At 40.1% G+C, this 25882-nt stretch overlaps 1 protein-coding gene across 2 annotated transcripts; it reads right to left on the reverse strand.

Annotated features, from left to right (window-relative positions):
- Positions 1 to 450: 450 nt before the first annotated feature.
- cux1b (cut-like homeobox 1b) lies at positions 451 to 24491 on the reverse strand. 2 transcript variants are annotated; one of them, XM_056756183.1, is made up of 23 exons: positions 24429 to 24491; positions 22357 to 22467; positions 20426 to 20473; positions 13226 to 13304; positions 12998 to 13135; positions 11155 to 11278; positions 9833 to 9909; positions 9562 to 9628; positions 9357 to 9405; positions 7189 to 7266; positions 6686 to 6874; positions 6550 to 6608; positions 6349 to 6397; positions 6178 to 6274; positions 3692 to 3822; positions 3438 to 3501; positions 3154 to 3266; positions 2952 to 3068; positions 2790 to 2873; positions 1842 to 1898; positions 1161 to 1241; positions 1007 to 1071; positions 451 to 926 (listed from the first exon to the last, which is right to left on the reverse strand). In XM_056756183.1, exons 1-23 carry the CDS (start codon positions 24489 to 24491, stop codon positions 875 to 877), a joined length of 1992 nt encoding a protein of 663 aa, XP_056612161.1. In that variant the 3' UTR covers positions 451 to 874. The 2 variants fall into 2 exon arrangements, with proteins under 2 accessions (XP_056612161.1, XP_056612160.1); XM_056756182.1 differs by having other exon boundaries at positions 6686 to 6877.
- Between the last annotated feature and the right edge of the window lie 1391 nt (positions 24492 to 25882).

Genomic DNA, 25882 nt, shown 5'->3' on the forward strand with positions numbered 1-25882 from the left:
AGTCTTCTGCATTAAAGTCTCGTCAATTCAATCCTAATGGCTGCCAAATTATTAAGTACTTTTTTTCAACCACCTGCCTTAGTCGAAATCCATCTATTTTGTGTGCAAAAGGGACAAACAAATTTTTGTAATTATAAAAAAATGTAGTCCAAATTTAGCCTCAAGATCATTTAAGTCATGACTGCAAGACAAAGATGTCGTTCCCTCAACAACATCTCATGGCCACGACACATTAGTGAATATTTTAATGGCCATGACAAAACGAAGTAAACCCCAAAAGTCCCTTTCTGGACAGCGTAGTTTTGTGAGTCTGTCAGTAGTGTGTGTCTGTCACATGTTTGCAGCCTGTTGTCTATTTCCTCTAGATTTTACTAAAATGAGTTGTGCCTTTTATTTTTTTATTTTCTGTTTGTTACACAGAAATGATGATAACAACAATAACACCACACAAACGTTTCCTGGAAATTTTAATAGAACGTTTCTAGAGTCCAGACATTAGCATATAATATAGTGTAGACTATAAAAATAAGGGAAATTTAACTTTCAATTCAATGGATCCATTTCATCATTCTCTTACTGGCATCTGGGAAAGAGACATCAGAGAAAAACAAACAAGAATGATGATTGAGATGTTTTACTTGAAAGATTTGACAATACTAGAGAGAAATCAAATGAAACCATGAGATTCCACAAATAATGCGTGTTATATTAATAACATCAAATCATTTAAACATCCTGACAAATAAATAAAAAACCCAGTATAGATCCAAAAACCACCCGCGGTCCCAGTAACAATAAATGAAAGCAGACAAACACTAAACCAAACTTAATCAAGTTGATTTTTGCATTTAATGGTTAAGAGACGGCTGTTGATTCACTGCCAAACGTCTCTGTCCTCATGGAACTGGTGCAGGTGATCCGAGTACCTGTGGATAGAAACCACACAGATAAAACACACTCACACATATGCAGTGATTTCTTTCTGTCAGGAAGCTGAAGAACTCACTTCTTAGCACAAAATGCAGCACAATCCCGGCCGATACTCTCACTCCACGCGGCTTTATACAGCACCTGTAAAATCATCAAAGAGACTCAAGCATATAGCAGGTCATGTGAGTTATGACGTGTTGTGTTGTGTTGTGTTGAGTCATGTTACGCACCAGGAAGATGAGACAGTGCAGCAAGAGCGTGTAGAAGAAAGCAACTGTTCTGGCCGTCTTATTAGACAGAATGACACGACCCTACAAACACACACAAGCATCAGCATTCCTCACATCTAAAGTTCACCATCTGATTCCTGACTGGAGAATATTGTTGGTAACATCTGATAAACTTCAAGATGAATAAATGATCACCAATGCTAAAACACAACATTGCTTTATTTGCAGATTCAAGTGAAAAGAATCTAAAAAAAGAACATATTCTGTACGTTAAGAAACGTCTCCATGGTTTTGTGTTAATTCAAATGGAAGTCAATGGAGTTCAGTGTTGTTTGATGATCAACATTCTTTAAAACATCTTATTTTGTGATTGGCAGAAGAAAGAAACTCATACAGGTTTAAAATGAGTAAATGCTGAAACATCGTGAATCACACATATTGCTTTAACCGGTCAATCTAACTGAAGGTGATGAAAACCTCAGAGGAAAGATGATCATTACATACACTACATGACTAGAGATGTCATCATCTGCCTCTTTCTGTCAACAAATAGACCCAAACATTTGAGATGAAATGTAGACATAACAAAAACTTGAGTAATTATCTCAAGTTAGTAATGATGGTTTTGGATGGAACATATTCTTTATGTTTTACAGAAATCTGTGGATTCACAGTACACACCAGACTGAGTGTGGCTTTGTCCCAGGGGCTGAGGTTCTGATATCTTCTGTGACGCTCCTTCGGTAAAGAAAAGAAATAAAAATCACATTTAGTCATCACATATACAGTCGGTGGGCGGCCGCTTGTACAGAACAATTACCTCACAGCAGTTTTGAGTTTCCAAACATTTCTAATCAATTCTTGTTTTTCTGTCTGACTGGAACAAACTCTACATCTCGGTCACGCAAAAAAAAATAATAATGTAATGCATGTATTCCAGGTCTTCTGGAAATTAACACACGTTCACCTCAGTGGAGTGTTTTGGGTGACGTTATTCACAAGCTTCTCTTTGTTATGTCTGATCTCTGCTCCTCCTGACGGCATGACTGTGGTTTGAATCAATGTTTTTTATCTTTACTTTAGCACAGTCCACATGTTGTTAACGGCTAAATCAAACCACTTGTGGTTTCTCTTGATGTGATCAGAAGCAAACTTTAGTGGACTGTTCTGGAGCTTCTGTCTCAGTCCATGATAAATCACATTGGAGTGTCAACACTCACACTTTGTCCTCTTTGTTCTTCGCATTGACCATTCTGAGCACAGCAGCCGCTTTTAACAAACCATCACCAAAATCTCTCATTTTGTTGAGAGTGTCTTTAGATGCTACTTCACCAATTCTGGGCAAATCAGACACACGCTCGAGGAGAATAATGAAAAGTCAAAATGGCAGGAAAATTTTCATGGCGAAAAAAGAGGCCACACAGTGCACAGGAATCGTCATAAGACACGGATTCAGAAGAATTTTTGCTCACCAATTTACAGTTGCTCAGTTATGAGCCAAAATGTCTAACAGTGCCAAATTTCTATGAGCCACAACAGATGCAATGGCGGATCCGGAAGAGAAAGAGTAATAAGAAGACTAACAGAAACAAAGAGCAATGAGAGTTGTGTGTGAGGTGAAGTTCTTACTCTTTTACTGAAGGACGTGAAAGGGTCGAGTCTCTCTTCATACTGAGATGAGTAACGCATAACTGTATCATCACTGTCTCCCGCCTGAAACACAGCAGAGTTTATATGGACTGAATGATAATACTACTAATAATACTAATGATCGAGATGATGATGTTGTACCCTGCTCGGGAAGCTCTGTAGGAATTTGATCTTCTCGTAGAGTTTGATGTTGTCAGCACGCATGCTGTCCAGCTCGCTCTGCAGTGACTGTAAGGTTTGCTGAAGTGAACCGTTGGCCTAAATGAGATGACAATAAAAACAGCATCAGCATCCGTCCGCTCCTCAGATGAACATGTTGATGAAGATGATGAGGACGACTCACGGCCTCCAGCTCCAGATTACGCGAGCGGAAACGCTCTCTCTGACTAGAGATGATGGTCAGGAGAGAATCCATTTGACCCTGAGGAAGATTTCCCTGAGGAGAACCGCTCGCAACTCCACGAACAAACAAACAAACAAACAACTTCACAAAGTGTGTGAGAGAAACCCGAACGCAACATAACCATTCCAAAGACTTCACCTTCAGACATTTCGGGTCCTCAAGAAGACCATATTACGACATCAGAACTGATCTAAACACAATCTACACAGCTCCGGTCAGTTTACCTGAGAAGAGTGATGTGGCTTCTTTGACAGGTTCAGGGACGACCAGCGCACTGCTGTCTGCACCCTACAACACAAACAAAAAACACATATAATTCCTTATCACTGTGTAGAACCACGGCTCATCCTGACTTTGCGAAACTGGGGGTTGAAAACCCTTCTTCCACTTCCTCCTTTTAATTTCCAAGAGCTGTCACTACTTCAGCTATTTTTTGGAGGGGTTTCTGACAGTAAAGAGAAGTCTGTGTGATGTGAACCTCAGCGTCGGGTCGACTCTGAATGCTCTGAATTGTGCTGAGATCTTGCTCCAGCTTCACGATGAGATCTTTCTGATCCGAGCTGATCTTCACCGCTGCAGAGAACTCCGTCTGAAGAGACCCATAGTGACCTGAACACACAAACACACAGTGATCAGTACTTGTGTTGATCTGATTAATGGAAAAACTTGGGATGCGGTTACTCTTTAGCTAATTACCAGTTACCGTTCTCAGCCTATTGCCCAATAAAGTTGTCTACATGTTTTCTGTTTCTTTTGTCTGTTCCGTTTTATAACCAAGACACGTCGTCTGATAAAATCACCACACACACCTTAAAGGGACCGTTCATACAAAAATGAAAATTCTGTCATCATTTACTCACTCTCATGTTTATTCATACCTGTATAAATGTTCTAATTAACACAGAGAAAGATATTTTAGTTTCCGGAACATCCTTGACTGCTATAGTAGGAAGAATTAAATGCTAGTCAAAGGTGTCCCAGAACTCTTGTTTTTTCTAAATTCTTGAAAATATCTCATTATGTGTACAACAGAACAAAAAAATACGATATATTTTTCCTACTATGGTAGTGGAGGATGTCACAGAAATGAAAATTATTAACATTCCTCCAAATATGTTTCTGTGTGTTCATCAGAACATAGACATGTATTCAGATTTGAAACAATCTAAGGGGGAGTAAATGATGAAAGATTTTTCATTTTTGGACGAACTATCCCTTTAAAGAGCGGAGATGTTGGTTCTATTCTTTCACACGGCGCGTACACAGCCTCGGTCTCTGGAAATATGTAATATTATTTACAGAGGAACTGTATTCGTGTTAATAACGTTATATCCAAACAGTGGATAACAGTCACGTACGGTGAAGTGAATGTGCTGCTTCTGCCTGCCACTCACAGACGCTGAGAGAGACCATCCATGCACTGGGAAACCATGACCTTGAGCAAGCAGGGTAGTACTGACCACATTTTCCCACAGAGAAAGTTTATTAAATATCATAGGTTTGTTGTTTTGTGTCTCTTCTGAACAAAAGGGGTCAGAGAAGTGGCTCAAACTAGTGAAAGAGTTGTTTTGTAATGATGTTTTGGATGCGCAGAAACAATAACCCCAAAACTACACGTTCAGTAATGCAGGACTATTGTTTTTGTTAAATAACCATTTGACAGGTGATATAACCATTAACCCTAACCTGTTGGCTTAAAATAACTCATTTAACCATCAAAGCATGTACTTTTAGCATTAATAAGTTAATTTAATGTGGATTATTACAGAAAGTGCTAGCCCACATAAAAAAAAATAAAGTACACTCGATTACTTCCCAAAAGTGAACTCTGGTATGCTTCAAAAACAACAATTTTACTTTAGTAAGAGAAGAGTAGAGAGAAAAGTATTTCCTATAACATAGTCCAGTACACTACAGTTGACGTTAGCGGACACTCGATTACATCACTCCAGTATTTTTCATGTGGGTGAACTTTGACAGAGTTAACAGGGAAAACAACAAAACACGACTCACTTAACGTTATCTCATATCTCGTGCTCATGAAACTGTGATTTCTGCCTCTAGAAGTGCAGCGACAGTGAAATCACCCTTAAAAGAGGGGTTACTCTACGGAATACTAGTTGACTCTAGAATGATGACAACAAGCTGTGACAACAATAACACTGTGGTTGAATGTGACTTTCACATGTATGTTAAAGCGGCCCTGCAACGATGTGTCATGCATTCTGACTTCTTAAGAATGTTAAAGGTCCTGTCTTCTCATGCCTAACATGGTCAACCTGTCAAAAAACGAGTTGGCTGTATATTATTTCGTATTTCTGTGCTCGATACACTCCCCCCGCGATCCTACAGGTTTCGGAAAGTTTTTTTCAAACATATAAAACTGTTTCGCAACAACTTTTCTTATTTCATTATTGGACAAAATTCTCACGGAAAAGCATGTGGCACGGCCACAGTAGAGAAGGTGAAGGAGAATGCGCAGACGTCACTTTCACAGGTACGGTCATATATAATTTACCAACATACAACTATAGGCTATGCAAACTATACGCAGAGCCATCACATCCGGGAAATAAGTCAGTAAATTTGAGTAAAATCATCCCGTGCGAATGCGTCACATGAACTACTGATGTATGGAGGTCATTTATAAATCACAGGAGGTCTCCAGATAATACTGATGACCTGCGCAAACTGTGAATGATGCTAATGTGTAACCTAACGTTACGTCTCCATCCTAATTCACAGAAGCATACAACAATGCAAACGGCTATCCAATCAAAGCAGTGGGCCCATTAAAACCGAGCGTTCAAAACCAGTGTAGAAAATGGCCTATTGCTTATTGATTTTGATGTTTTTGAATGTAAAAATCACGCGAACGTCAGAGCCGTTTCAAGCAGAAAATCCTCAGCAATGGTTTGAAACGATGAATGTTTCACAGACTGACAAAGCTGAGATGAGACTCACCGTTCAGTTCAGTGTTGGCGATACGCAGTGATGCGTTCTCAGACTGCAGACTATGATTCTTCTCCAGTAGAAGCACTTCTAACGGCTTACACCAATCCTGCAGGAGAACACATATCATTCACGTGAGCAACTTCCTGTTTGTCTTACAAATACTTAAAGAGTTGCGTGTACCTGCAGTGTGGAGCCGTCACACGGACCGAACTCCATGGACTTCAGAATGCTGTCAAATCCCAAACAAATCAGGCGGTCAGGATGAGAAGATTTGAGGTTTTTCATTTCAGGTGCAAAGTGACAAGAATTGACCGCTGTGAGCAGAAGTCAAACCGAACTCACACAGCTGTGGATCATCTTTAGCCGTGTCTTCTTTCTTACCTGAGCTCTTTCTTCATCTCATCATAATCCGCTTGTGTCTGAAGCTTCTCTCCGAGTTGCTGGAGAAGAGAAATTAAGCTGAACGCTTGTGAAAGAATGCAGTAGACATAAGTAAAAGACAGAAGCAGACGTCTACCTTGAGCATTGTGCTCTTGAGCTCAAGTTGTTCTTGTAACTGACTGATCTGTGTGGATGACTTTTCTCTGAGACAGGAGAGGTTGGCCTGCAGTCTCTGAACGTCCTCCACCAACTGGATCATCTCACGCTCTTTGGCACTGAGCTCCGCCTCTAGACTCGGCCGTGAGCCAATATCTTCACACTCGTCCTGCTGTGGCCAACACAAACCCTCATCCATCACACGCGTGCAATAAACCAACAGAGGACCTGTATGAGTTTCTTTCTCAAGAGAAGATATTTTGAAGAACGTTGGTAAATGAAACCCATTCACTTCTGTTGTACGGACACCAAACCAATGCAAGTTAATGGGTACCGCAGTTGTTCGGTTACCAGCTTTCTTCCAAATATCTTCTCTTCAGACAGGTTTGACATGAGTAAATGATGACAGAATGTTCGCTTAAACATGTTCCAGATAAATGTGATCTATACACTTCAAGTCTACTGAGATGCCATGTGTCGTACCGTGTTTGGACTGGTGTAGATGTGTGAAGTCAGTTGTTGTCTCAGTGACGTCACTTCTCTCTCAGCAGCTTCACCTCTCTGTGGTGAACATGGAAACAGTTTTACACACGGTTCACTGCTCAGAACACGGTTTATATTCATACTGCGTGTGTGAAAAGGACATAATGCACAGATGAAGAGAATCAAGAGAATAGCACTGTGCTGACAAAAGCTAGAGGTGAACATGTCACATATTCAGTAAAACACCCTGCTGCTCACAACACGCTGGAAAATAAGTCAACGTGAAAGAAACTGAGGACTATACTGCATCTATACAGACTCCTTCAGTACAAATCATTCAAAAGCTGTAACATCATGGGAAACTGCAACCATACCTCCACCTAACCTCCATGTGTTTGTTTCGTTGATCACCTGTGAACTTTTTTCATTTGAGATGTTATTATTGTCAAATTTGGAGTCAATTTCTTTTAAACGATTAAAATATTATTATTTGTAAATTACAATGACTGCTGTATGTGGAGAGGCACATGTCATTGTTCTATTAAAAGAAGTCTAAATTGTTTCCTGGATGGAATTTTACATTGGAGAAAAACACACTATTGGTTGATCACTTTGGAGGAAGTGTTAATGTCATGTACAATAGGCTTATTTTGATTGAATAGACTCGTGTGTAACTTTCATTATTAACAAACACACTGCTTGCTGTCATTTCAAATTCGTTGAAAGTAACATAACAAAATGTGTTATAAAATTTGAAATAACACACCGATGTGTTTCTTAACACAAGGCACAAGTGTTTTTTCACAGTGTACGTGTATTTTGATGTTAGTATGCTTTAGTTACGGAGACAACAATTTAGAAAAGCCATAGCGCAAAGAGACGAACACAACAACAACAACAACAACAACAACAACAACAAAAGAGCTGGGAGAAGATTTACAGGGGAAGACTGGGACCTCTCAGAAAAACTTTGAAAGCCTTCATCTGATGCTGGGATTGAGGTAAAAATGAATACTAATAATGAAATAAAGAGGTTAAAGGTGTTAAGATTAAAACTTAAGTTGCAAAAAGTACGATAGTGGGCTTTTGTGTGCTGCATATTTAAGAGTATTTTGATAGATCGGTGATGTGTGCTTTGGCTTGGTTTTATGAGGAGGCGATACAGTATACAGTGGTGTTAAAAAGAATTTGCCCCCATCCGGATTATTTGTTTTTTTGCATATTTGTCATGCTTAAACCAGAGTAAATATAAAATGCAGTTTTTAAATGATGGTTTTATATATTAAGGGAAAAAACAATCCAAACATTTCTGACCCTATGTGAAAAGTAATTGCCCCCTTGGTAAATCATGAATGAACTGTGATCGATTGAATAACTGAGTTAGATTTCACTAGCCACACTGAAGCTTAAATACTGCCAGACCTGTTGAATCAAGAAATCACTTAAGCAGAACATGCCTGTCAAACTGAAGTAGTCTAAAAGATCTCAAATAGCAACACGTCATGCCGCGATCTAAAGAAATTCAAGAACAGATGAGAAACAAAGTAATAGAAATGGCTTTATAACCCTTTCTTGCCTGATACATTTCTAAGGCTTTGGGACTTCAGCGAACCACAGTGAGAGCCATTATCCACAAATGGAGAAAGCATGGAACAGTGGTAAACCGTCCCAGGAGTGGCCGGCCTGCCAAAATGACTCAAAGAGCACCATGACGACTCCCAATCTCCTCTGTGATACGAGACCGGTGCGTGTACAGCTGACGCTCACTTTCACTTACTCACCGGCCTCGACTCGCGGTCTCGTCCCGCCTACTTCATAAAATCAGTTGTTGCGGCCAAGGGTGGCACAACTAGTTATTAGGTTTACGGGGCAATTACTTTTTCACATAGGGTCAGAAATGTTTGGATTGCTATTTCCCTTAGTAAATAAAACCATCATTTAAAAACTGCTTTTTATATTTACTCTACTCTGGTTTTCTTTGTGTATATAATTTTTTTGATGATCTGGATCATTTAAGCATGACAAATATGCAAAAAAACAGAAAAATCTATAAGAGGGCCACTGTATGATCAACATCAATAAAGCACAGAATCCTTCTCACTGCTGAAACAAGCCCACGTCATCTTCACACAACACGTGTTCATTCATCCGTCATCATGCTGATTTACCTGATTGGCTCTCTCTAGATCAATCATCACCATCTCGATCTCATCAGCCCTGAGAACCAATCCACAAAAGACATTGACTGAAACATTTCAGAATCATTGAAAACACTGAATGCATTTCACTTGCTTAAAGTTTAAACAGAGTTTCATAAAACATGGTGTAAAAAAACAAACCTAAGAAACTACAAATTTGACATTTGACACTTACTTTGCAGTTGACTCTTCATCATATTTAGTCTTCAGATCAAAAAGCTCTGTCTGAGTTCTATCAAGTGCTGCAAAACAACACCAACAACGAAGCAATATAACAACAGTGATGTTGTACTAAAGAAGCACAGCCGCTATTGGAAGTGCAAGCGTGTAAAACACCCCAGTTAGCAAATGAATGAAGAGAAATACTGTGAGGTCATGTCTCTCCAGCAGCTCTGAGAGTGTTTAATATGAGCTGGAAGAGCGGAGGATGGAGCTGAGACTTTTACCTGTCTGAAGACTCTGAACTTTCACTTCAGCGTCCTGAAGCTTTAACAGCGATGACTCCTGAGACTCCTGAAACCTCCTGCACAAATCACAACACACATTCATCATCATCAGTGGAAATCTATTGACATGTTTTTGGCTTTCATCACAGCTGTAGCAAGGGAGAGAGTCAACAACAGTGGACGACAACAGACTGAATGATGATACACTTCAGAGCTCCTTCCATTCATTCATGTAGAGTTGTGACGGTATGACACTTTCACAGTAAATATATCAAAACTTTTTTTGAGTGGATGCAGCAAAATCGTGAACAAAAATGGTCAGAAACCCAGCTAAGCAATTCCGTGAAAACGTCAACCTTACCTTGAAAAAAAACTAGTTTTGAAAGCATTTGTTTTAATTTTAGTGCATGATTTTTCGTAGTCAGTGCCATTTTTCCAGGATTGTCACATCCATAACACTACATATTCCTCATAAATGAGCACATGAAAGAGTCATCCCTTCTCCATTTGTTTGGTATAATTGTTTCAGGTTTGGGCATTTTAGTTCACAGAAATCTGTGAAGTATTTACTGCATTCACAGCATTTAATTCCAAAATGATGTTTACATTTTTTTGCTTCTGCTTCATATAATGGGTCCGCTGTTCGAAGAGTTCAAAAAGCACAAAATTCCAAAAAGCAGCTCCTGGCGACGTTTGGTGAAGTGACTCTTTTCATAAATTTGAACGTCATTTTTTATAATATAAGCCATACTGTACTGCCTCAATACTCCCTTTCTGCAGGTGGCGCTAAACATGCCATCCGCCACCAAACACTACAAGAAGAAGATTGCGATTGAGTGCAGAGGCTGCATATTATTAAAAATGATGTTCAGTTTTATGAAAATATCAAACGATTCGCTTCACGAAATGTCAACATGTCGCCAGCAGCCGCTTTTTGGAATGGTGTGCAACTCTTAGACAGGTGGACCCCATAGACTCCCCTTATATGAAGAAAAGAGGGCTACGGATTTTCCAAACAATCTTCTTTATGGTTCTACTCAAGAAAAAATGACACCTACATCTCGGATGGCCTGTAAATAAACGAAAAAATTTGGGTTTTTGGCTAAACTATCCCTTTAATGACTTTAAATTTTCAGACAGTAGCTGTGTTCTTAAAATCAGTCAATGTTAAGACATGAGTATCACTGTAGTTTTCACCTGTGTGTCAAAAAAATGCAGTTAAAGATGACATAATGCTGTATGCTAAAGACAACCCTTGATTTCATTCTGTGCGATCAGTTTATGAATCAAACTGCTGTGATGTGATGATGTATAAAACCGACCTCTCTTTCTCAGCATAATCTTTGTGGATCTGCTGTTGTTTTTCCAGGGCCAGATTCTGTGCCTCGTTCTTCATGGTCTGTTCAAACTCGCGGATCTTCTCCTTCAGGTTTTTTATGGTCACTTCTGTCAGACGGCAAAACACACACACACAACTGGTGTTAATAAACTCAACACACTTACACACAGTCTGTTGATAGCATCGCGTTAGCTTTTTACTTCTGACGATTGTATTTCGGCTTCAAAAGTAACAAATGTTGTGTTCATTTGTAAAGATGATCTTGAGAGACAAAACCTCTAAACATCATAAAACAGATTGGCCTACAAAACGATGTCATCTCTGTGGCAGTCTGTTTGAAGTGCTTCTTAACTGCAATCCAGAATTTTACAGATGTGTCTCTCCATGAAACACCTGATTCAACTCAACAGCTGCTCCGTGTGTTCATCTGCAACATTCTGAGAGGAGGCCCGAGGACATTTTTTTGAGGTTTTGACTTTGCAATCGCATCTTCTTAAGCTTCAAAGAACACAAAAGCTTCATCAAATCATTACCGGTTTCATGTGTTCTGAAGGCATACAAATGCGTTCAGTGAAAAACAAACGTAACTGAAAGAAAAGGCACAGCTCAAGATTTTCCTCCAATAATAGATAACAGTGTCTGAATCTTCGAGTGTGTGTCAATCAGCTGTGGATTGCTCAGTGGTCTTTAGGGACTCCCCTCGGGCCAGTTGACAGAACTTTCACTTGCATTATCGGGCCATTGCTGTATCATCACGAAAAATAATAATTTGCATGTTTCTAAGCCTTGCCTATTTCAATATTCTCAAGACGCTAAAGACAACTCACGGGCTGTTTGAGAAGACACATCTCAGACAACACCCAAAATATTGCATTAAGTTCTCTTCCTCGTCTTCTTACTCTTACATGTCCATACACACACCATTATGGGAAAAAAGGCCCATGTCCTTGTAAAAGTAATCGATTATGTCTTAGATTTGAAAACAAATCAAACGTGTAATAGTGTTTTAGGGGTCCAACAGCATAATAACAGCATCATAAACATCTCTGTTTTTAACGTTCATCAGAGGACAAAGACAAAAAAACACTCGCAGCTCCTGAGTGATGTAAACAACACACTTTATTGTTGCTTTATTGCCTGAAGCTCCAAGTCCATTATTGTTTTTATAAAACAATTAGCACACAATACAAATATTAAAGCAGGTAAGCAAAAACAAAGATAATATATGAATAAGTATGGGGAGGAATGCAACCCTCAGTATGGCCGCTTTAGCGAAGAAAGACCTGCCTTCCAGTAAAAAGATCCAATCGTCATTCAGTAAAGACTGATGATTCTCAGGGGGGCGGGGCTCTCGTGAGGCGTGTACGCATGTGCAATAGCTGAAGCGACTGTAACAAAGGTGATTTTTAGCGCAAATTAAGCTTAACAAACTAAAGTTATGCTACAGTCTATATCAGGTTTAATCACCGATCGGAAATATGCTATTTAACTGTGATCAATGCCAGCGATTTCACAAATATCTACCTTCCACTATTCAAAGAGACAGAACTGTTGTATTGCTAGGACGTAAATAACTGGCCAGAGGCGTTGCAAACATGGCCGCCGAGTGGCAGGACTTCAGTAAACGGACATTGGTGATACACAGATTTGTTAGATGAAGTGGTCATAGCTGTGATTTATTGATCAATCAGAATCGTGGACTGGACCTAAGCCTTTTGTAAATGAATAGCTTGAGAAGACGTAGTTACAAACATGTCCATTTTGATTGAGAAGGTCAAGGAATATCATATGGAGGTTTGAATGACATGAAGGTTTTTTTGCGTTACCCTGATTCTTGACGTCGGCAAACTCTTTGTTGTATTCGTCCAGTGTCTCCCGCAGTTTCTGGTTCTCAGTTTCGATATCGTTCATCTTCTGAACCTTCAACTGCAGCTGCTGACACAACTCCAGCACTGACACTGGATCTGCACACACACATGAAATCTTCAGTCAGTTAGGGAGCTTTGGATGTTCCGTGTGTGATGCTTAAGTATCAACAGCATTCGCTCGCTCACCTGGCACATCGATCAGTCGCTTATAGACACTCAGAAAGGCAGATTCTGCTTCTTTACTCCTTGTGCTCAATGCATCAATCTGAAACACACATACAAACACCGGTCATACATCAAGTGACATTTCTCTCTTTTCATTGTGCTCTGAAGACTCATTCATCTCATTCTTTACGAGCTTAATGTGAGTCCTGCAGAGAGTTTCAGTGTTTACATCACTTCTGTAGATCACTGTGTTGCTAAAGGAATAATTGTGTTGAACTGATGTATCGCAGTGGGTAAAGAGACACATGACAGCATTTATAACAAGGATATGAAAAGGACTGAAAGCTGAAGACTTGTGTAGATAAGGGTCAGAGCTTGAGCACAATGTTCATATTAATTCAATGATATTAGTCACCATGGGTTTAACTATCACAGTAAGTAATGCTGGGTTATTTACAATATAACAATGTGCGGCGATGAATATACGTGATATAAGTCATGACCGTTAATAATGTTCCGGTTACTGAGGATAGGATACTGGCTATTTAACATATTATTCCATTTCATTTTATATATACAGCCCTATATATATATATATATATATATATATATATATATATTTCAGGCAAGAGCAGATGTAGCCTCTAGCCAGCGACAAAAATGTCTAAGAAACAAGAAATGTGTGCCGTTGTTGGATGTAAATTAGAACATAAAAATAGGCAAGGGGGTAGACCTTTCCGACGTGCCAGGGATCGTCCCGCTGCGACCCTTGCGTGGGAGTTATAAACTTTCTAAATTCCCAGGCGGGACGCAGAGAACTCTCGAGACGATGTGACCCCTAAGTCTGGAGCTAGAGCTCCCGGTTGCCAAAAAGGTTGAGAAATCGAAGCTCCTGTACCTGGGGGCCCAACGCCCGAAAGACCAGGCTCCGGCCAGTCACCTTCCGCATAATGTATCTCTGGGTCGCGGCGAGTCAACGCGGGTCTGTATAGCGTGTGTTTTGCCCAAAATTTTTTCTCAAGAGTGGATCAGTACCAGCTGTTAGAGATCAAGCTTCATCTCCGGAAGAAGTATAACATATAGTTTTTGAATCGCCTTTTTTAAAATAATGTGTTTAGGATATTAGCAGCTGTTTTTTACATGTTTGCGCCAAATCCTGAGACTTTACATTGGTTCAAAGACAGGTGTTGTGCCGTAACGTTACTGGTAAAACGCATCACGCCCATCGGTTCAGAAAACTTGTGACCGACATCATTTCTGTAAAGCTTGTTCATTAAAACTAAAGAAAGTTAAAGCAGTGTACTTTTATTTATTATTTATTAAAAAAGAAAAACTGAAATATGACTGTAGCGAGGAAGGCGTGGCGAGAGCCGTCATACAAAGGGGCGGGGCCGGTGGCGTGAGTGATAATGGCTATCAGCTGTGCGCACACCGGCTCCGCATTTCTGACGGTGGAGATCGGAAGCATAAAAGAACGAGCTGACAGAAGGTACGTAGAGAGAGGACCGGGCCCAAACATGTTTGTATTTGTATTTGTGTTATGTTCGCCGGCGGTCGGCCGTGAGGGGCCGCCGGCTATTATTACTTTATTAAATGTTTGTTTAAATGTTTGCCGGTTCCCGCCTCCTTCCTTCCATGTCTGAATCTTATTACAATGACATGGTCCTAAGTATTCAGACCCTTTGCTCAGTATTTAATGGAAGCACCCTTTTGATTTAATACAGCCATGAGTCTTTTTGGGAAAGATGCAACAAGTTTTTGACACCTGGATTTGCAGATCCTCTCCAGTTCTTTCTAGTTGGATGGTAAACGTTGGTGGACAGCCATTCTTAGGTCTCTCCAGACATGCTCAATTGGGTTTAAGTCAGGGCTCTGGCTGGGCCATTCAAGAACAGTCACGGAGTTGTTGTGAAGCCACTCTTGCGTTATTTTAGCTGTGTGCTTAGGGTCATTGTCTTGTTGGAAGGTAAACCTTCGGCCCAGTCTGAGGTCCTGAGCACTCCGGAGAAGGTTTTCGTCCAGGATATCCCTGTACTTGGCCGCATTCATCTTTCCTTTGATTGCAACCAGTCGTCCTGTCCCTGCAGCTGAAAAACACCACCACAGCATGATGCTGCCACCACCATGCTTCACTGTTGGGACTGTATTGGACAGGTGATGAGCAGTGTCTGGTTTTCTCCACACATACCGCTAAGTATTAAGGCCAAAAAGTTCTATCATGGTCTGATCAGACCAGAGAATTTGTCACCATCTTGGAGTTCTTTAGGTGTTTTTTAGCAAACTCCATGCGGGATTTAATGTGCCTTGCACTGAGGAGAGGCTTCCGTCGGGCCACTCTGCCATAAAGACCCAACTGGTTGAGGGCTGCAGTGATGGTTGACTTTCTACAACTTTCTCCCATCTCGCGAATGCATCTCTGGAGCTCAGCCACAGTGATCTTTGGGTTCTTCTTTACCTCTTTCACCAAGGCTCTTCTCCCCCGATAGCTCAGTTTGGCTGGACGGCCAGCTCTAGGAAGGGTTCTGGGCGTCCCAAACGTCTTCCATTTAAGGATTATGGAGGCCACTGTGCTCTTAGGAACCTTAAGTTCAGCAGAATTTTTTTTGTAACCTTAGCCAGAACTCTGCCTTGCCACAATTCTGTCTCTGAGCTCTTCAGGCAGTTCCTTTGACCTCATGATTCTCATTTGCTCTGATATGCACTGTGAGCTGTAAGGTCTTTTATAGACAGGTGTGTGGCTTTCCTAATCAAGTCCAATCAGTATAATCAAACACAGCTGGACTCAAATGATGGTGTAGAACCATCTCAAGGATGATCAGAAGAAATGGACAGCACCTGAGTTAAATATATGAGTGTCAAAGCAAAGGGTCTGAATACTTAGGAATACTGAATACTTGATATTTCAGTTCCCTTTCTGTCGGTCTCTCGACGTTGTGTTCGCCCTTGATCAACTCTGACTACTAAGAAAAGGCCAATGAAATTTGGCGAATGAAATTTGCATGCCGGACTCCGCCCCCGGATATCCGGTATAAAAGAAAGCCGGCGTGCAGCATTCATTTACCTTTTGTTCTTCAGAGCCATCGTCTCATGATTACAAATCCAAAGATTCTAAATCTACAACTGCACTGCCGGATTTACGACGTGTTTCCAGCGGATCGTCCCTTCTCCAGTGACCTTCCCCTGGGTGTCTCGGCGGTTCCAGTGGTGTCAGAGCTAAATTTTAAACAACAGTCCTTTTCAGGGCTTGAAACTCTACAGCGCGGCATGTCCCGCTGTTCTCTTGGGTGCGGTACCCTCATCGAGGAGGGGGACGGACATGATCGCTGTGTTAGGTGTCTGGGCGTCCAGCACGCCGAAGCAGCGCTCGTTGACACATCTTGCCCGCACTGCGAACCCGCCAGCCAAACGCTCACGGGCCGCTCGCACCTCAGCACGCTCTTCTGAACGTTTTCCATCGGGTGGTGGCACACCGTCCGGATCCTCCTCCGCGCATTCGGAAACGGACCGCGGAGCGGATGAGATGTCTATCGCAGCATCGGAGGGAGAGCTGCCATCCGACAAAGAAGAATCCGAGCTTCCCCCCCCCCCCGGGGGGCAGAGATCAGGAGGAAGCAGAAGTCTAGATGTCGGCAATGCTCCAAAGGCACTGTTTTCGACCCCCAAGCGATGCTGCAGAGCCGTGTCAGCCAAGACAGCTCCACAACATCAAGAGACTTGAGGTACTCAGGGCGGATCTCATCCACCCACGGTGCCCTGCCACCGAGGAGTTTCTTGACTACCTCGGTGACTTCAGCCCGGGTGATGGATGAGTCCGCCTCCGAGCCCTCAGCCTCTGCTTCCACAATGGAAGACGTGACGGCGGGATTGAGGAGATCCTCGAAGTATTCCTTCCAACGCCTGATGATATCCCCAGTCGAGGTCAACAGCTGCCCACCTCCACTGTAAACAGGATTGGTAGGGCATTGCTTCCCCCTCCTGAGGCGCCGAACGGTTTGCCAGAATCTCTTCGAGGCCAACCGATAATCCTACTCCATGGCCTCACCGAATTCCTCCCAGGCCCGAGTTTTTGCCTCCACAACCACATTAACTAATATTGGCAAAAAAATTATACATAAATGTAGATTTCTTAAACCCCTTCATTTTTTGGTGTATTTATGAACAAATTAAAGCATTTTTCAAAGGCCTCAAAAAGTCAAACGAGGAGTCTAAATGCGAGATAACTTAAACTTGGGACAAATTTAACGACTAGCTAAAACAATTCCACGACTGGACTCAACACTTTTACAGAGTTTTTCAGAAATGCCTCAGACCACTACACCACAATTTTAACAACTCTTGAGTCAGGACTTAACATAAAATCTATTGATCTATCTATCGACATTGCTCATCAAGGTCAGCGTTGTTTTGTTAGTAATAAAACCGCATGGTGAAGCTGCAGGATGTTCACTTGTTTCTTTTTTCCCAATAAATTTATATGCTTTTGGTTTTAGATTTCAAGCATGCATAATAAAGGTTAAATGAATTGGTAATGCAAACAATAGTAAAGCGAGTAGTTTATTATTTGTAAAAGTTAAAAAAACATAGTATTCAACTATATAATGCAGTATGCATAGGTCCGTCCCAAACTGCACCCAAAACAAAAACTTTTGAAAGTGGACAAGAAATTCAGGGTGTACACGACTCACCCCTAGATTTTGACATGGAGAAACGTAATCCGCAAAAAAAAAGAGGAAGACATGATATTACATATTTAGATATGTAAACTGGAGATGGTGGTCTAGTGGGTTAAACCACTGAACTGGTAAATCAAAGGTTGCTGGTTCGATCCCAGCAGCCACCACCAGTGTGTCCTTGAGCAAGACACTTTACTCCATGCTGCTCCAGGGGGATTGTCCCTGTAATAAGTGCACTGTAAGTCGCTTTGGATAAAAAAAAGCGTCTGCCAAGTGACTAAATGTAAATGTAAACTGTAACCTTGAAAATGGAAATCAGAAGTGAAAAATAGGTTATGAAGAGATCACTGCTGCGGGCAACAGCGAACCAAACTCTGGCAGAGGTTTGTAGTATTTTTTATTGGATATTAACGTCTTGTTTTAAAATGTAAACAATATTAATCTGACTTCAGTTTTAGAGAACTGTGAGTTACATTAATGTGTAGGTGTAAATTAGTCCCTACTGATAAATTTTTGCGGCGCAATCAACTGTATATTAAATGTGTAAGTGTTTTTTATGCAAAAAAATGTAGGTAAAGAGACAATGGTCTGTGGCGAGGGAGAAAGTGAGATGCATGTTTCTAAACGGGATCTAATGCTGTAAATCTTGCATTTCCGGCTGCTTAAGTGAAGCACACACAGTTTTATATTTACATTTACATATATCTACATTTCTCTTTCAGATCTATCAAAGGCATGGACCAAAACAGCTGTCTTATACCCCACAACGCCAGGCAATCTCCAGCTTTGACCCATTGCGCGTCTTCCACCCCCAAGCATACATCGCACAAATAAAAAAAACATTAAATCCTGCGTTTTGTCTGTTTTTATTAGAATGCATATTTGTCAAATAAACAAGCTATCGTCTTGCAAATAGGGAAACTAACCCATTGCATATAAATATATAAGCCTATTGTAGCAATTTTTTTTTTACTTTTAATTGTGCATTATAATCATCGTAAATTATTTAATTAGCCTAAAATTTCATTAAAGATTTTTTACACAAAAGCATTCCTTATCTTTGTAATTTCAATCATTTAAAAAAGCATATAATTAGCCTAGAAAAGAAAATACTTTTCTTGATGTAATGATAATAAGAAATCGCATTGGAATCTATTTTTATACTTTCTTACTAAAAGAAAAAAGTTAATGTATCTTTTTATTTGTCATTATTCCTTATCAGTTATCAAAAGGGTTCTTAAAACTTGGGTACACGAGCTGTGACATGTCGTGAGATTTGAACGTGGCAACCGCTCATGTCCATTTTGATAAATGGCAAGTTTTGCGTGAAAACGACCATACACCCAGTTTTTGGTCATAAACTCATTTTTTATAAATGAGGCCCATTATGTATTTAAGCTTTAATGTTGAAGCTTTACTGTGATAACCATAGCCTATAAATGTCTGTAATTTGTTCTTGAAGTGGCACCTTTTTTTGTCCAGCTACAACATGCTGATTTTCATCAAACTTATTAAATTGGTAATATCACATTGTGTGAATGATTGATGTAACAAGCGAATATTATTTTTTATTGTGATTTTTTATCATCTCTCATGTGCAATAGAAGACAAAACAAACCTTTAACTTCTTATGCTTAACTATCCTATTTCTGATTAACGACAAATAAATTAAACCCCAAAAATGGTGTATTATTTTTACTTGTAAATATTGTAAAAAAATAAAATTTGTTAGGGTGCTTTTATCATCAGTTAAAATTAAATTCATGTTCTGAATAAATTATCATATTTCAACACAGTTTCACAGAAAGGCAGATAGATTAACAGTTGGTTTTGCAACAAGCTCAAAGGCTAATATGAGCATTTTGCCAACTTTAACGTTCAAATAAGTTCTTATGCCTTAAACGGCACAGAAAAGTTAAAGGAATTAAAGTTACCATCAATTCTTACTCCCTTATTGTTGTCCAACTTGTATTGGTGTTCTTTTGTGGCTAGAAGTCTTGTATCAGGCGCCATGTAAGGTGACGTACCTAGCTCAGACGTAGTTAGTACACGGATATTTTTATCAAATTTTAACATATGCCGTTGTAATGTCGCCGCCAGCAGACGTTCCTACCATGACGTCGCCGCCAGCCTTTCGTGTGCATCCCCTTTCAAATCCGTTCATAACTCCACACAGACTGACGGCAACGAGAGGGTAGGCTGCTCCTTCTTCTCCTGTTTAGGCTTCGGTTTGGCACATTTCAACCGCCATACTCCGAAGCCTCAGCACAGAACGTAATCACTAATGTCAGATCATCAAGAGTTTGATTAAGACAGGGGTGTCCAAAGTCAGTCCTGGAGGGTCTGTGTCCTGCAAAGTTTACCTTCAACCCTAAACAAACACACCTTAACAGCTAATCAAGGTCTCACAAAGCAGACTAGAAACTTCAAAACAGGTGTGCTGAGCCAAGTTGGAGCTAAATTCTGCAGGACTGTGGCCCTCCAGGACCGACATCGGACACCCCTGGATTAAGAGATGAGAGAGAGAGAGCGAGCGAGAGACACTCACCTCAGACTGAAAACTCTTCAGCAGTGGAGCCACAAGTTTTCTGAGATCCTGAAAACATTTCCAACATCAACATTATAAAACTGATGTTAAAGGTACAGTGTGTAGCATTTTGAAGGATTTATTTACCAAAATGTAATATATAATACAAAACTATGTTGACGAGTTGTGAAGAAATACCTTACAAAATGAACCAAAATGTTTGTATGACCTTACAATGAGCCATTTTATGTATATACACCGCGGGCACACCCTTACATGTAATTTATCAATGTGCACAGCCATGTTTCTATGGTAGCACTGCACGGACAAACTGAGCGTGTTTCGTAAAAGGAAGGATGCACGGGACTAGTTCTTCTTCTTCGGCTGTGTTTTGGAGGCAGCTTGCAAAGCCACTACACAGAAGGATCAGCAGAAGAAGAGGAAGAAAAATAACAAAATTTACTTGTCGTGTTTTTTATTAGAAATAGAAACGGCTATTTGTTGCAGAAAGTGAAATTTGTGCTAATGGCGGACCGCGGACCACACATACTCTGCACACGAGCCGACAGAGCGGCAATCTGTGTCGTCAAAAAATTGAAAATACGATACAGCAAGGCCAAGTCGAGAGAAAAAAACGGCAGAAAACCCTGAATAAACATTGGCGTGGTTCTTTTCAAAAAGGAGGGCACTGAAACAGGAAACAGGTTTGCTAAGCGACGCCGAAGTTGCCAGCTTTCTGCTGGACCGGTAAGTTTGTCTAATTTCCACAATATAAGTGAACTGTTTGTTTGATAGCTTTAGCTAATAGATGAGCATGATCATCAAGTGAAGTAGCGTTTTTCCTTGTAAATTTTTAGCACTTTGTAATTGTATCATAAGTCCTTGTTGCATGGCCGTGTGCAAATCAAGTTAGAAATCATGTTTACAATCATAATTTGCATAAATCGGGTGTAAGTTATATCATAATACTGCTTAGCTTCCACATCCTCTCTTGTGCGGTCCTCGCGGGTTACGTTAGCGGGTTACGTTAGATTGCAATTATCAACACCACCGATAATGGCCGCCATCACTTACGGAACACTTTTGTCCTGTGACGGCAACCGTAGCTTCTCTAATGGGAGGGGGAGGAGGGTAGCGGAGCTTTAGGTTGCAATTTCCTACATCGCCAATAGTGGCCTCTGAAACTTACACACAGAACCTTTAAGTGCGGAAAACAAAAATCTTACGGTTTTTATTGGATGATTTTATCTTTGCTATTTATTTCCTGGTTTTAACACGCACGGGCATGGACACGAACGCACACACATGCAAGCACGCACGCACACGAACACATGCACACAGACACGCACAAGCACACACACACACAAGTGTGCACGCAAGCACACTAAAAGGGACACAAACGCATACACAAACGTGAAAATTCTCGCACAAGCGCATACGCACACTGTTACATACACATACACAAACGCACATAAAAACACACTCGCAATAACAGGCTCACATACGCACGCACAATAACAGGCACACACACCCAAAAACAAAAATATATACACATATGCACAAGGAACAGTTCACCCCAAAATTGTAATTATGTTATGTTCCAAACTTGTAAACATGTCTTTGTTCTGTTGAACACAAGGAAAGATTTATGGAAAAATGTTATAATCATTGAATACAACAGAAGGGAAAAAATATTGTATAATTATTTTTGTACTGTTGATATTGCAGCACCTTTGACTACGATTGTAATTTTTCCTATTATGGTAGTCAATAATGCAGAATGAAATGTCCGATGCTAACATTCTTCCAAATATACTTCTTTGTGTTCATCAGGTTGCAAAAATGTGAGGTTGAGTAATTCATAACAGATATTTTCATTTTTGGGTGAACTACAGTGTCCCTTTAACACGGTTAATAATGAAATGTAAGAGTTGTGTATTTGTGAGCTATACCTCTGGCGTGCTCTTCTTAAAGTGTCGGCTCTGCTCAACAAGGTTTTTCCTGGACTGTTCGCTGTCATCCTGTCTGCTTGCCAACAGTGTAGCAGTGCTGTCTAACTCTCTCTGAAACACACAACACACATCAATAACTGAGTGTCAAGCTATCTCTGAAACACACAACACAACAAAACACAACAATAACTGAGTGTCTAACTCTCTCTGAAACACACAACACACATCAATAACTGAGTGTCAAGCTATCTCTGAAACACACAACACAACAAAACACAACAATAACTGAGTGTCTAACTCTCTCTGAAACACACAACATGAAACACAAAACACATCAATAACAGAGTGTCTAACTCTCTCTGAAACACACAACATGAAACACACACAACACACCAATAACAGGTTGTCTAAATCTCTCTGAAACACACAACATGAATCACAATAAACACATCAATAACAGAGTGTCTAACTCTCTCTGAAACACACAACATGAAACACACAACACAAAACACATCAATAAGAGAGTGTCTAACTCTCTCTGAAACACACAACATGAAACACACACAACACATCAATAACAGAGTGTCTAACTCTCTCTGAAACACACAACATGAAACACACACAACACGTCAATAACAGAGTGTCTAACTCTCTCTGAAACACACAACATGAAACACACAAAACACATCAATAACAGAGTGTCTAACTCTCTCTGAAACACACAACATGAAACACACAAAACACATCAATAACAGAGTGTCTAACTCTCTCTGAAACACACAACATGAAACACACAACACAAAACACATCAATAACAGAGTGTCTAACTCTCTCTGAAACACACAACATGAAACACACAACACAAAACACATCAATAAGAGAGTGTCTTACTCTCTCTGAAACACACAACATGAAACACACACAACACATCAATAACAGAGTGTCTAACTCTCTCTGAAACACACAACATGAAACACACAACACAAAACACGTCAATAAGAGAGTGTCTAACTCTCTCTGAAACACACAACATGAAACACACAACACAAAACACATCAATAAGAGAGTGTCTAACTCTCTCTGAAACACACAACATGAAACACATACAACACATCAATAACAGAGTGTCTTACTCTCTCTGAAACACACAACATGAAACACACAAAACACATCAATAACAGAGTGTCTAACCCTCTCTGAAACACACAACAAGAAACACACAACACGAAACACATCAATAAGAGAGTATCTAACTCTCTCTGAAACACACAACATGAAACACACACAACACATCAATAACAGAGTGTCTTACTCTCTCTGAAACACACAACATGAAACACACAACACAAAACAAGTCAATAAGAGAGTGTCTAACTCTCTCTGAAACACACAACATGAAACACACACAACACATCAATAACAGAGTGTCTAACTCTCTCTGAAACACACAACATGAAACACACACAACACATCAATAACAGAGTGTCTAACTCTCTCTGAAACACACAACATGAAACACACAAAACACATCAATAACAGAGTGTCTAACCCTCTCTGAAACACACAACAAGAAACACACAACACAAAACACATCAATAAGAGAGTGTCTAACTCTCTCTGAAACACACAACATGAAACACACACAACACATCAATAACAGAGTGTCTAACCCTCTCTGAAACACACAACAAGAAACACACAACACAAAACACATCAATAAGAGAGTGTCTAACTCTCTCTGAAACACACAACATGAAACACACACAACACATCAATAACAGAGTGTCTAACTCTCTCTGAAACACACAACATGAAACACACACAACACATCAATAACAGAGTGTCTAACTCTCTCTGAAACACACAACATGAAACACACACAACACATCAATAAGAGAGTGTCTTACTCTCTCTGAAACACATAACAGACGCAATAACACTAAACGCAAAGAGTACTCTTAATAAAGGCCAATACTTTGTTTTATGACATGTTAAAGCATTTAATGAATTATTATGGGATAAGTGAATTTAGAAGCGCTATGTGGAGTAAAGTTATTCGACTGTAAACTAACCTGAAGCTGTTGCAAGTCAAAGCGCTTCCAGTACTGACACACCGACACCACACTCACCGCCATCTTTAAACACACATACACAAAACTTACGTCATCAGCCCGTCTGCTTCCGGCTCAACGCGCCACGCCCAACGCAAGAGCAAAGGACAGTTCACTATGTGCTGATGTATGGAAGCATATGTGGTGCAAAATTCAATTTGCAATGCAATATTCAAAATGGCAATGCAATATTCAAAATGGCAATGTATTTCTGTATTTAAATTTACATTTTCCATTACACCACATGTGCAAACTTTGGTGCAAAAGGAAAATGAAAATTACATTATATTATTTACATTTGCCATTTCCAACAGCAGTCTTAATGTGTAATGTGCATACTTTTTAACGCTCTTTAAGTTGCAAAATTAAAATGAAAATGCATTACCGGATTGATTATACATATTTAAGATAGTCAAGCAAAACTGTAGCAAAAAGAAAATTCTAATGTCTTTTTCCCTTAATGCATTAACATTAACAGGCTGAACATTTGGGATTGCATTTTCATTTACACACAGCGCGTTGAGTGGTGCAAAATTCAATGTGGACTTGAAAATGCATTTCGAGATGACCACGCCCCCACCCCGGTACAGCGTCATTACGTAAAGGCGGAGCCAGCATCGCTATTTGCTAGTTAGGTGTGTTGTTTTGAGGTGCGGAAAACACGTTCGACTGCAGAGATAATAAAAGCGTTAAATCGCTTGCACATACACGTTTTCATCATAAACACGTTCAGTATTTGTTGTCTTTGTTTCAGAATGATTATGTTAAGATATTGACTGTTTTTGTGGTGCAACATTTACTTAACTTCAGGAATCGAGTTATTCAGTGGATCTGTCACAGCCTAAACTGCAGCATCCGGATGAATCAGAAACCAATGTTAATTTTCGTGAGGGCAGATCTCCACTTTGACAATGTTTATGTGTATTTGTGCATAATCTCTCCCCTTACACTTTCTCCAGCACGAAAGAAGCACAGTACAGAGGTGTATTTCACGTGGATGTATCGCGTTTGTGATTGTACTGTACAGTTACTGAACAGTGGTCTCACAAAACGACAATTTCTGAACAATTGTATGAAGATATTGTGACAAAAAAGACATTAATCAAAATACTGAATGTGTTCATGATGAAAACGCGTATGAGAAAGTCAAGTGATTATAAGACATTCAACAGGCGAGCTCACCGCTTGATAAGGCAGAAATTCTAGAAATGTAGCTACTAGTTCTATCGTCTACAAAGACGTACTAATCTTAAAAAAAACACCCAAGTAATTTTTTTATTTGTGCTCAAATTCGTGTGCATGCAATTTAATGTTTTATCAGCTTTGCAGCCGCACATCCATGCCTTTAACTAGCGATGCTGGCTCCGCCTTCACGCAATGACGCTGTACCGGGGTGGGGGCGTGGTCAGCTCGAA

Source organism: Triplophysa dalaica, chromosome 9, assembly GCF_015846415.1.
Source record: "Triplophysa dalaica isolate WHDGS20190420 chromosome 9, ASM1584641v1, whole genome shotgun sequence".
NCBI lineage: Eukaryota > Metazoa > Chordata > Actinopteri > Cypriniformes > Nemacheilidae > Triplophysa > Triplophysa dalaica.